This window comes from Pelobates fuscus, chromosome 1, assembly GCF_036172605.1.
Source record: "Pelobates fuscus isolate aPelFus1 chromosome 1, aPelFus1.pri, whole genome shotgun sequence".
In the NCBI taxonomy this organism is placed as follows: Eukaryota; Metazoa; Chordata; class Amphibia; order Anura; family Pelobatidae; genus Pelobates; species Pelobates fuscus.
The window spans coordinates 66,960,610-66,974,498 of NC_086317.1; the positions used below are offsets into that span (position 1 = coordinate 66,960,610).

The 13,889-nt window shown below is 41.2% G+C and overlaps 1 protein-coding gene across 2 annotated transcripts in view; it reads right to left on the reverse strand.

Moving 5' to 3' along the window:
- P2RX5 (purinergic receptor P2X 5) overlaps positions 1-13,889 on the reverse strand; it is a 50,169-nt gene that overhangs the window by 7,910 nt on the left and 28,370 nt on the right. For both annotated transcript variants that reach the window (XM_063443547.1, XM_063443556.1), the window contains exons 5-10: positions 13,629-13,728; positions 12,344-12,424; positions 11,634-11,772; positions 7,304-7,440; positions 6,007-6,100; positions 2,693-2,758 (exon numbers count right to left, since the gene is read on the reverse strand). In XM_063443547.1, coding sequence (XP_063299617.1) covers positions 2,693-2,758; positions 6,007-6,100; positions 7,304-7,440; positions 11,634-11,772; positions 12,344-12,424; positions 13,629-13,728 — 617 coding nt within the window. The remainder of the gene's footprint in view (positions 1-2,692; positions 2,759-6,006; positions 6,101-7,303; positions 7,441-11,633; positions 11,773-12,343; positions 12,425-13,628; positions 13,729-13,889) is intronic.

Sequence of the window (13,889 nt, forward strand, 5' to 3'; positions counted from 1 at the left end):
GTGTGTGTGTGTCTGTGACTGTGTGTGTGTGTCTGTGACTGTGTTTGTGTGTCTGTTTGTGTGTGTGTGTCTGTTTGTGTGTTTGTGAATGTGTGTGTGTGTCTGTGTGTCTGTGACTGTGTTTGTGTCTGTGTGTGTGTCTGTTTGTGTGTGTGTGTGTCTTTGACTGTGTATGTGTGTGTCTGTGTGTGTGTGTCTGTGAATGTGTGTGTGTATGTGAATATGTGTGTGTCTGTGAATGTGTGTGTGTGTGTCTGTGAATGTGTGTATGTGTATCTGTGAATGTGTGTCTGTGAATGTGTGTCTGTGAATGTGTATGTGTGTCAGTGTATGTGAATGTGTGTGTGTGTCTGTGAATGTGTGTGTGTGTCTGTGAATGTATGAGTGTGTCTGTGAATGTGTGTGTGTGTCTGTGAATGTGTGTGTGTGTCTGTGAATGTGTGTGTGTTTGAGTATGCGTGTCAGTGTGTGTGTGTATATATATATATATATATATATATATATATATATACACACACACACACACACACACACACATATACATATACATATACATACACACACTGGAGTGTATATTATTTTTTTGGGGGGGTGGGAATCTTGGTTCCCACACTTTATTCCCCAGGACTTTATTCTCCCCTGTCGGCTCACGCAGAACCGGCGCTGAGTGTCGGCTCTGCTCTAAGCCTCCATGGGCCGGCGGCCCACAGCAGCATGAAGGGAGGCAGGAGAGGACCCGGGGAGCTCTAGACAGCAGCTCCGCCAGGTTCCTCTGGCGAGATCTGAGCGTTGCCGCGGCAACGCTCAGATCTCACGAGAGTTAACTCTAGCCCCGCAGGCTAGAGTTCACTCTCCACTGGACCACCAGGGATGGCACATGGCAGCAAGGATCCCCCCTCCCTACATAAGGTAAGAAGGGAGGGGGGATATTTACTAATCTGCCCCCACCTCCACAATCTGTCCAAACATACAGCACCCACACACACACACACACACACACAAACATACAGCACCCACACACAAAAAGCACCTACAGACATACAGCACTCTCACACAAACAGCACACACACAGCACCCAAACAGCACCCACACACATACAGTACACATACAGCACCCTCACACACACAGTACACTAACCGCACCCTCACAAACACACACAGCAACTTTACAAACACACAACACCCTCACACACAGCACACTAACAACACCCTCGCAAACACACACACACAAACAGCACCCTCAGAAATACACGACACCCACACACATCACACAAACAGCACCCTCACACACACACACACATCACACAAACAGCACCCTCACACACAGCACCCTAACACACACACACACACACACAAACACCCTCACACACAAACAGCACCCTCACACACAAACAGCACCCTCACACACAAACAGCACCCTCACACACACACAGCACCCTCACACACACACAAACACCCTCACCCACATAGCACACTACCAGCACCCTCACACATACACACACACAGCAGCACCCTTACACAGCACACTAACAGCACACACACACACACACAGCAGTGTATGTATATATGTGTGTATATATATATATATATATATATATATATATATATATATATATACACATATACATGCGGCGTGTGTTTGTGCTTTAGGGTGCACACCCTAATGCAATAGGCTGCGCACGCCTATGGATCTATTCAAAACAAAAAAACAAATACTGCCACCATTGTTATTATTATAGAACATAGAAAAAAAAAACCTGTGTATTATTTCATAAGCCATACATATAAGCATAAGTACGTTCCTGTTTCAGTGCATTTACAGGTTTAACCTTAGGGGCGGCCATCTTGAAATCCTCTTTGGTTATCCATCGAAAGATAAGAACAATTAAAGGGAAACTGTCACTCCAGATTGTGTTACAATGAAACCAGCTCAAAGCATATCTATGGTATAAGGATTAAGTAACATGGACTAACTATCTAAAATGTATATTTCCTTTGGCCTCTCAGGCATAGAAAACAATCAGAATTATTCACTACAGTGAGAATTTAATGTGAATTCAAAGTAAATTTAAAATTGAAAGAAAAATTAGCCAAACTGGAAAAATTCGGCTACTTTGGCCTTAAGCCTGAAATTCACTTTGAATTCTCACTTTGGGATATAACCCTGTTAAAGATGGCTGCCTCCAAGGAGCAAGGATGAACCAAGAAACACATTAAGAAGTGATGTTTACTTAAATATATGCTCTAAAATTCCGTACAGAGAGACTTTAATACATGCAATCTTTTTAAAATAATCATACAATAATAATGGTAGTTTTCCTTTAATACAAGTGTCTCAGATATTCCTCATATATAAATGTTGTTCGGTTGTTAAAGCCATTTGGCTGTCAACAGCGGCTCTGTACATTCTTTGTGGTTTTCCTATTAAAAGGTTGATATGAAGAGCTTCAAGATCAGCTCACAGTGTATTTACGCTAATGTTATATGAGGTTTTACTTAGCTCCATGATGGAACATTAATAATACTTAGCACAGGGCCAACCAAAACAACCAAGCTTTTCAGCTTTTACCAATAGTCTAACAGAACACATGCTGATGGCTGTTCGAGATGTACTGCCTTAGAACACCCCAGCCACTATATTAACAACCGAAGTCGTTATCATTCTTCTTCCTCAAGTTTTCAGTTGTCCTTACCGCTCCCATTAGTGCCAGCCCAGATCCAATGTTGATAATTGTTGGAATAATGTTAAATTTTCCTGCCTGCAAGTGGATACAAAATATATATTAAAATTAAGTAACATTCTAGAAGACCTTTATTTTATCTACAATTTATGACCTGGCACATAGGCGTGCGCATGGGGTGTGCCGGGTGTGCCTGGGCACACCCTAATCCCCGTGGCACGCCTATGGATTGAGTCCTGCAGGAACGGAGTTCCTGCACTTTTTTTGTGCAGGAACGCCGTTCCTGCAGGCACTCAGCGCCCCCCTTCCTCCCCCCATGTCCCCCCTGTCATGGATGGGAGGGGGGGGTCAAAAGGTTATGGACCCCCCCCCCAGTCGGCTCTCTCAATATCAGCCGCGGCGAGGGAGCTGTGAGCTTTCTGCTCCCTCTCGCCGCGCGCTGCTTGCTGATGCTGGGAGCCGGAATATGACGTCATATTCCGGCTCCCAGCTACAGCAGACAGCCCACGCGGCGAGAGGGAGCAGAGAGCTCACAGCTCCCTCACCGCGTCTGAGATGGACACAGGCATCCGACCCACTGGACCCCAGGGACAAGTCCACGCCAGCACTCCAGGTAGGGAGGCTGGGTGGACATTTTTTTAATTAAAAAAATAATCATTTGTGTGTGTGTGAATGTGTGTGTGTGTGTGTCTGTGACTGTGTGTGTGTGTCTGTGACTGTGTTTGTGTGTCTGTTTGTGTGTGTGTGTCTGTTTGTGTGTTTGTGAATGTGTGTGTGTGTCTGTGTGTCTGTGACTGTGTTTGTGTCTGTGTGTGTGTCTGTTTGTGTGTGTGTGTGTCTTTGACTGTGTATGTGTGTGTCTGTGAATGTGTGTGTGAATGTGTGTGTGTATGTGAATATGTGTGTGTCTGTGAATGTGTGTGTGTGTGTCTGTGAATGTGTGTATGTGTATCTGTGAATGTGTGTCTGTGAATGTGTCTGTGAATGTGTATGTGTGTCAGTGTATGTGAATGTGTGTCAGTGTATGTGAATGTGTGTGTGTGTCTGTGAATGTGTGTGTGTGTCTGTGAATGTATGAGTGTGTCTGTGAATGTGTGTGTGTGTCTGTGAATGTGTGTGTGTTTGAGTATGCGTGTCAGTGTGTGTGTGTATATATATATATATATATATATATATATATATATACACACACATACACACACACACACACACACACACACATATACATATACATACACACACTGGAGTGTATATTATTTTTTGGGGGGGGTGGGAATCTTGGTTCCCACACTTTATTCCCCAGGACTTTATTCTCCCCTGTCGGCTCACGCAGAACCGGCGCTGAGTGTCGGCTCTGCTCTAAGCCTCCATGGGCCGGCGGCCCACAGCAGCATGAAGGGAGGCAGGAGAGGACCCGGGGAGCTCTAGACAGCAGCTCCGCCAGGTTCCTCTGGCGAGATCTGAGCGTTGCCGCGGCAACGCTCAGATCTCACGAGAGTTAACTCTAGCCCCGCAGGCTAGAGTTCACTCTCCACTGGACCACCAGGGATGGCACATGGCAGCAAGGATCCCCCCTCCCTACATAAGGTAAGAAGGGAGGAGGGATATTTACTAATCTGCCCCCACCTCCACAATCTGTCCAAACATACAGCACCCACACACACACACACACACACACAAACATACAGCACCCACACACAAAAAGCACCTACAGACATACAGCACTCTCACACAAACAGCACACACACAGCACCCAAACAGCACCCACACACATACAGTACACATACAGCACCCTCACACACACAGTACACTAACCGCACCCTCACAAACACACACAGCAACTTTACAAACACACAACACCCTCACACACAGCACACTAACAACACCCTCGCAAACACACACACACAAACAGCACCCTCAGAAATACACGACACCCACACACATCACACAAACAGCACCCTCACACACACACACACATCACACAAACAGCACCCTCACACACAGCACCCTAACACACACACACACACACAAACACCCTCACACACAAACAGCACCCTCACACACAAACAGCACCCTCACACACAAACAGCACCCTCACACACACACAGCACCCTCACACACACACAAACACCCTCACCCACATAGCACACTACCAGCACCCTCACACATACACACACACAGCAGCACCCTTACACAGCACACTAACAGCACACACACACACACACAGCAGTGTATGTATATATGTGTGTATATATATATATATATATATATATACACATATACATGCGGCGTGTGTTTGTGCTTTAGGGTGCACACCCTAATGCAATAGGCTGCGCACGCCTATGACCTGGCAGTTAATTTAACAATTTTAGGAGCAATAGTACTCTATACCGTCAATGTTTACAGATATGATTTCAGCAAGGAAAGTACTAGTTATTTAACAGCAGCTCTTATGTATATTTAGAGTAATCAAGATCACTGCTTCACCCTGGTCATGCGTGGAAGCAGCAAATCTATTAAAGTAACAGTGTTATTTGTTGCAGCTAAGAGATGTGGTTTCTGTGTGGAAGACGTTAGGAGACGTCTAGGCTAGTAATGAGAATGCTGCTATATCACGTTTGTTGCTGGCCCTCGCTGATGACTATTACCATCCGTGACAGCTAATACCACTACTGCCAGCCATTGTAGCCACTGCTACTATTACCATTGGCACTGCTATCTATAACTATCACTTCAGCTATATAGTGCCACAATTGTCAACAAAGACCACTGTATACAACTATCAATGACAAATTCCACCAGTAACAATCACCACCACTGACGACTAATACTACTACCCTCAATACAATATAATAATATACTCTGCTAATTACTACTGCCATTACCAACTATTTCCACCACTGCCAAGCATCTGTATTGACAACTACTACTACTGCTACAACTGGAAACAACCACCAGTGACAACTACTACAACAAACACCACTGACAACTATGATAACTGTCATCACTGCACTCTACTATAACTACTGCCTAATAATACTAGTACCAATGACAACTATAACCACCAATGCCAACAACTACTACTGCAAGCTACTCTTGCCACTGACCACCATCACTGGCAACTGGCCCCATTGACCAACCACCACATCTACCACCACTGACCAACCTCCATTGGCCGATGGTGGTAAAATTAGGACTGCAAAGGAAATTATTTCAATGCAAACATTGTTTAACACACAATGATAATCTGATATAGCATGATAATCCGTTAACTGAAAATCAAGATCGCGCTCCATAAATTAAAATGATATTGACACAATGCATACCTTGCCATTCACTAGGATGTCGAAGCGAATGCCGTAAGCTTTAATCATCGTCCTATAATCTGTTCCACTTGCATCTCTGTAATATTTTGCAAATCTGGAATTCAAATACAAAGTAATTATTTACTGGTATAAAAGGCAAAAAAAAAAGCTAAATTAGAAAAAATATATATTTGGTTAATATTGAGATTTTGCGTCACTTCAGGTATCCTTTTTACAATATGTATGAATAATAAGTGATGATGTCAGATTGTCCTTTAACATAGGTGGAAAAAAACTCTCAAGTTCAGCCTTTCGCTTGTTGTTCTCACTGTTGATCCAAAAACTGAGGAAAAATAAAATCTGAAGCAATTTCTATGATAACTACAAAGGTGAGCACATGCGTATTTTCATTCTAAATAAGACCTTCCATTCTAGATTTTGACAAAATGCTTGAAGAATTAGGTAGCATTTCTCATTTGTTGCATCAGTGGGTATTTTTTAAGATAATGATTATATATGTCAATGAACTTATTTAATACGTATATATCTGCAAATATTTTGGGAATTAATAATGCCTAACCCATGGACAAAATTATACCATTAGGAGATGTCCAGTTTAGGGTAAGAGAGCAGTCATGACAAAAACAAAACAATTATAGCTTCTAAGGCAGGCTTCCTCAAACTCCGGCCCAACAGATGTTGCTGAACTACAACTCCCATGATTCTATGAATGAAATAGATTGGCTGAAAATCATGGGAGTTGTAGTTCAGCAACATCTGGAGGGACAGAGTTTGAGGAAGCCTGTTCTAAGGTAACTAAAAAAGAAAGCAAGGGACAGTCAATATGATAGGAGGGAAGAAATATTTGTTATTTTGTAACATACTAGATAAGATAGACATTCTTGATGTGTATAAGAGAATGCCCAGCACACCTTGAATCAGGGACACATTTTCCACCTTGTCCCCTAATTTACTTCCTTACCAAGACGTTGGGTTAGTTTATAATCTCAAAATTAAGAACATAAAATCTCATTATTTTTCTTGTCTAGTTATTACTGGAGTGATTTTCTTTGTAAAGGAAAACATATATGGTCATTTCAAAAAGTCCTATTATTTGTTATGTTTAAATTAAAATGAACGTCCTTTATGACTCAGCATTCAAAAAAATACTGCCTTTTCTTTCAAATATAATTCTTTGACTATATGTGATAAAATAGTGTGCAGCCTATGCATACATTGTTGTATCATATCTCCCTATTGATTTCTTCATTCTATTCTTACTTTCTATACTGGTTAAATGCTGGCAGTCTGTCAATACCTGAAATTGTACCCAGAAGACACCGATTTCTCTGTAAATTTATTATCTAGACGAGTGAAGGAATAGTGCGGATGGCATTCCGATGCATCTTTGTCAAGGTCACAGTCCCATTCAATTCGAATTCCAATGACCCCACCCTGATAAAAGAGAGACATGTTTACAATGAGTGATGAACACGCACTGTGCTTATACTTCAAAGAATTAGAGAAACACCCCAACTTTCAACTTTAGGGGTTCTCTATAATGGTATGACTTGTGTGGACCTCCCTTAGATTCTCCTCCAGTCTCTAATCCTTTCAATACATTGCTAAATTTGGCCTTTTTTAAAAAGAGCATATCGAGGTCTATTGCTTTCCAAACCTATAGACTCTTTCACCAGAGCAGAAAACACCAGAGCATGGTCTACTCGCAGAGCAGCAATAGGAGAGATGTGGGCCAACGTAGGGATCCGTTCCATGGCTAGGATAGTGAAGAAAACACAAGAAGCCATAGAAATGGATAAACTTAGATCACAACAACATGACGCCCTTAAATCATTTCACAAAATGTGGGATCCTTGGCTCAATGGAAATATCCGATTTCCTTGATAAAGCTGAGAACACAAATCTTCTTCTGTATTATAGCCTATAGGGGGACTCCTCTTCTACTTCTACTCTCTATCTTTCTGCCTCTGTCTTCTAATCTTTCAATCTACTTATCTCTTATATCTTGTGTGAGCTCAGGCATTCCATTCCGTTCTTTTCCTCTGATTCCTACACTTCTATTATCTCTTTAACTCGTCTTTAATTCTGAACCCGCTCTGTGAACAATACTGCTTTCCATGTTTCTAATGTACTCCTTGTCTTGTCTGAAATTAGCCCCACATTTAAGGCATTCATCACAGCCTGGTAGTAAAGGCACTAGAAGGGCCCAATATTAAAGGAACGTTATAGTCACCAGAACAACTACAGTTTAATGTAATTGTTCTGGTGTCTATAGCCTGTCCCTGCAGGCGTTTCGATGTAAATGCTGCCTTTTCAGAGAAAAGCTGTTCTCATTCTTATTAAAACTGTCACCAAATAACCAAAAAAAATACAAACATACTAAGTAATAGAAATGGGTTTTTGGTTATGCAATTTTACGAAACCTAAACAAATCCTACAGTTAGAGCAGTCCCAATGACATCTATAGAGTACTGAGTACACATTTAGTAATATATTACGTGTATCAAACCTAGTGTTGGGCTATAGACCAGTGGGTCTGGTCTATATATTAACATTTGTTACCATATTACATACATGACATTAGTTTGGCCATCCATTGTTCAGTAATAACATTCTGGAAAACACCTTAATTAGACTCTTCCGAGTATCACATGGGTCTCCACAATGCACTGGGTACAGTGTTGCTACAGTACGTTGTCTGAGGCTAGATGATGAACGAGTTCAAATTAAAAGAGACTTGCTAACGTACATCCTATACTATGATTGTGCCATGGCAGCCTCGCACACACTTATTGTTATCTGTAAGTCAGTAATTGATTGTTTAAAAATAAATAAACAAACAAACAAACAGAGAAGTGATAAAAGTTTCCCATATTTGAGTAGTAGCCTCTGAACTGCAAATTACAAGTAAAAACAATCATGATTTACTCCTCATCATTTACACATACTCATCAACCTTCATTCAGAAAACGTAAACTGTGAATGCAGCTATGGCAAAACACCACAAGGTGGAGTCTGAAATCAGTGAAAGATTTCTGCAGGAGACCTTGCAAGCATTTCACAGTTATTCACTTACCTGTCATGAGATCACCCTCCATTAATATCTGAGATTTTTTTGAAGTAGTCAAGACATATTAATGTAAAATGAGGTATAATAAGTGTAAGAAATAGATATGCCCCTATCATAACAATGTTGTCTGTAACCAGGCACGGACTGGCCAACGGGAAAACCGGGAAAATGCCTGATGGGTCGTGATGACCATAGGCCGAGGAAGACAGCCCATGAGCCAGCTCTGCCAGCCCATGAGCCAGCTCTGCTTTCATGGGTTGGTTTTGAGATCAAAGATGCAGTTCAGCTCGGGGCTTTGCTGTGGCTGCAACAGGAAAAGTCCACCAGTGCAGGATCTTACGAGAGTGAGCTGAAGGATAGAGTCACTCAATACCAACGGACCCCCAGGGCTTGCAATGTCCCCCCTCCCTGGCCAAAGGTAAGAAGGGAGGGGGGATATTTACTTTTTGAAATAACATATATCACGATTCGGGAACCTAACACGCTAACAGGTCACAGATAGTAAAGGGTGCAATACCGGTCCTTAGAATGGCTGGGTTAAGCACACTAAGAATAGTCAGGAGACAAGCCAAGTAAAGGGAGCCAGAAAACAGGAGAACAAGAAACAAGCCAAGGTCAAAGGAATGGAGAAAGCAGGAGAATCGGAATAACAAGCCAAATATTCTGTAACCAGAGAGAAACACGAGCAAATAGCAATACAGGTATAATAAGACCACAACAGGGCACTGAGAGACAGGAAAGGTGAGTATTTAAATCCTGTGCTTAATTCTGATTGGATAACTTCCAATCACAATTATCAATCACACGTGGGGGATATCTATACCTCCCACTGTGATTATTGTGCTGTTGCTTTAACGCCGGGTCACATGAGTGACCCCGGCGTTTAGATAAATGTGCCGGCTCCCAGCGTGCAGCGTTATACATGCTGCCGCTGGGAGGAGAGGAGGAGGATGCGAGCGGCACGTCAAGCAGAGAGGACGCCGCTCGCCGACAGGTAGGGGAAGAGGGGAGCCCTGACAACATAATAATAAACAAACGCACGTTTGATTAACGACACCACACACAATACAGGCCTTATACCTCCCAGCACTTCCATACATTGTACCTCTCACACACTGCACCCTTAGTCCTCACATTACACCCCTCGGGCACACACTGCACCTTTCACACACACGCTGCACCCATCAAACACATTGCAATTCTAACAAACACACTCTGGATCCCCTATGCACACACTACTTTCCCTGTACGCAAACACACACTACATTCCATAAATACACTAACTATAGCCTCTACATCCACTACATCACCTATACACACAGACAACAGCCCTTATACACATATACACTACAGCCCCTATACACACTATGCCCAACACCCCCTATACACACTATGCCCCATATACACATACACTACAGCCCCTATACACACACTATGCCCAACACCCCCTATACACACTATGCCCCATATACACTACACCCCCTATACACACTATGCCCCATATACACATACACTACAGCCCCTATACACACTATGCCCCATGTACACATACACTACAGCCCCTATACACACTATGCCCCATGTACACATACACTACAGCCCCTATACACACTATGCCCCATGTACACATACACTACAGCCCCTATACACACTATGCCCCATGTACACTACAGCCTCTATACGCACTATGCCCCAAGTACACATACACTACAGCCCCTATACACACTATGCCCCACATACACTACAGCCCCTATACACACTATGCCCCATGTACACTACAGCCCCTATACACACTATGCCCCATGTACACTACAGCCCCATATACACACTATGCCCCACATACACTACAGCCCCTATACACACTATGCCCCATGTACACTACAGCCCCTATACACACTATGCCCCATGTACACATACACTACAGCCCCTATACACACTATGCCCCACATACACTACAGCCCCTATACACACTATGCCCCACATACACTACAGCCTCTATACGCACTATGCCCCAAGTACACATACCCTCTCTCGTTCTTTATAGACCTGAGTCACACATATTACACCAAAAAGACAACACAGCTTAAACCTACCTATTTACACAAAACAACAAACCACAGTCAGCTCACTCTACACACACACAATCCGAAAAGCAGCCTCCAAACACTTTCCTGGCCCTTTTGTCTCTGGTATCCTACTTATGGAAACACCAGAAACAAGTCACAAGCAAATGCAGCACAAGTGTTATTAAATTTGCACTGCACACAACAAATACACTGCCTTTTTCTCATGCGAGAGCTCTTCAGCGGGGAACAGTCACTTCTGTTTTAGTTTTTTTGTTGCACTATCCAATAATTGATTGGATTAATTGAAAATGAACAATGGGTTTGTGCTTGACAATGATGTAACCCCAATGATGATAGTGCTGAAGAATGCAGGCATTTGTATGGCTACCTCAAGCTTACGGAGCACACAGAGCTTCACTGTATGATGACATCACCCATACCTGGAAGCACAGTGGAAAACATTTTTTGTTTATAAAACAACTGAGATTTACCTCAACTGCCATGTCTTGAAAGTTGCTCCCAGCCCAGGATACAATCTTCCCCAGGTGAAATATGGGGCAGTAATGGTTCTCTTCACTGAATCGGCAGTTTTTCAGAAATGAGTCGTTGTCTGTGTCTAATATATTTGTCCTTAACAGAGAAAGTGTAGAAACAAAATCATGTCATCCTGACTAGGTCATCTACTTACTTAAAAAAATAAAATAAAAAAAATACCCACTTCATATCTGCCATTGATTTATTTCTTCCATTGCATATCATTTAGATATAGACATATCACACATCATTTAGATATAGACATTCTACTTCTCCATATCTGCAGTGAAGCCCTTATACCTCAGTTTGACTCAACTCTTGGGAAACACATAGTTCTATTGTATCATGCGTTTGGAATGTCTATGAATGTTGCTGATTCTGTGAGCATCCTATCATATTAGTGAAACGGGGACTTTATTTCTTGTTCCTTTCAACCAATCCAAATGCAGAAGAGGTAATAGCTGGGGGGAGTGGTATGAATTATATATATAAACTAAAAATAAAAACAGAGCAATATTAGGCTTCAATCATTTCTTCCCACCATTACATTTTAGTCTATTGAAATCTAGGGTTTGTCTTAGCTATGATAATTGAATCTTCAAAACAAGAAAGTTATTTTTTTGTGTGTCTGATTTGCCTTGTCTGTTTGAAGCAATTGGCCACTTACTTTGAAAAATTAAACTTTGGGAAGCGTATAGAGTTTTTAATGTAGACCGTGAAGTTCTCTGCTTTTCCTAATAGTGGAATCCTATGGGTGGAAAAAAAGTTGAATAATCCACATAAATAATATTTAAAGCTGCCAAAATAAAAACAAACTAAAATCTCTCGTTATTCACTAAAGTGAGAATTCTGGGTAAATTCAAAGTGAATTTCAAATTTAACATGAAAAAAAAATGAAAAATTCTCTAATTCAGCTTTGCTTCCAGTTCAGCAACCTTGAACCTAAATTGGAAATTCACTAATCACTATCAATTCACTTTTCGAATCCTCACTTTAGTAAAAAAAAAAACCCTGTTACTTGCTTAGTCCACACAACCTAATTATTAAACAATTTAAATGATTAAGCAAAATAAAATCAATGGGAGACATCTTTACATTTGTGCATCTTACATTACACAAATGCACATTATCATTTCACCATTCAATGCGAGAATCTTAAAGCAAGCGTGGCTGATAAAACTACTACTAAGAGACTAACATACACAGGAAGGGATTTAATGATTCAATTACCGTAGATCCATGTTTTATTGACTGAATATTTATTAAGCACTATTTACTGTAAGCTCGTTTGAGCAGGTTCCTCTTCAACCTATCGTTCCTGTAAGTTTTCTTGTCCTATTTATAGTTAAATCCCCCCCTCTTATAATATTGTAAAGCGCTACGGAATCTGTTGGCGCTATATAAATGGCGATAATAATAATAATAATAATAATATACAATACCTTTAAAATCAGTGGATGTTTTTTTTTCAGACTGGATTGCCCTCTTATACCATTGACGGTTAATATATTAAGCTTTTGTTTACCAGTTGCTCATTGTACGGTTTCCACCCAAATAAGTTGCAAATCACTATTTATGCTTTTCTGTGGTCAGCTAACAGTGACATCCGTTGCCGCAAGAATAATAGAAGTATCTGTGTAATGGGCAGATTGTGTTACAGCTTTGTTAAGTTCAGCCAGCTTTTAATTTGCATTCTCTATATTGATTCAGTGTCTCAAAGGCTTTTTATACTGTAGAGGTGAGTAAAATACAGATTTAAAGGCTATTTGGATAAATCAATTTAAAATATATTACCCCAAATAATTGATAAATATGACTCTTCAATTTCATGCCTTTTAGTGGCAGACGGTTGTGCAAATCATAACTTTCCTTCCCACTTTCCTAGCACTGACTGCAATAATTTGCGTGCCAATATATATATATATATTTTATTTGATGTCTTTTTCACATACTTTGGCCTTTTCTTCTTCTCTACGGGACACCAGGCAAATATTTCACAGATTCCAGTGGTGTTCACCGGTCCGGATTTCAAGCAACGACCTGTCTTAACCCCTGTAAACAAAGTTAAATATCTTATCTATTTCCCATATCATTCTTTTACATTGGTCTTATAGCATTTTCCAAAATCTTTTTTTTTTTTTTTTTTTTTGGGTCAGCTAAAATATTTTCATGCTATTAGACAAACATACAAATAGTGCAGTTTGTTTGTAAAC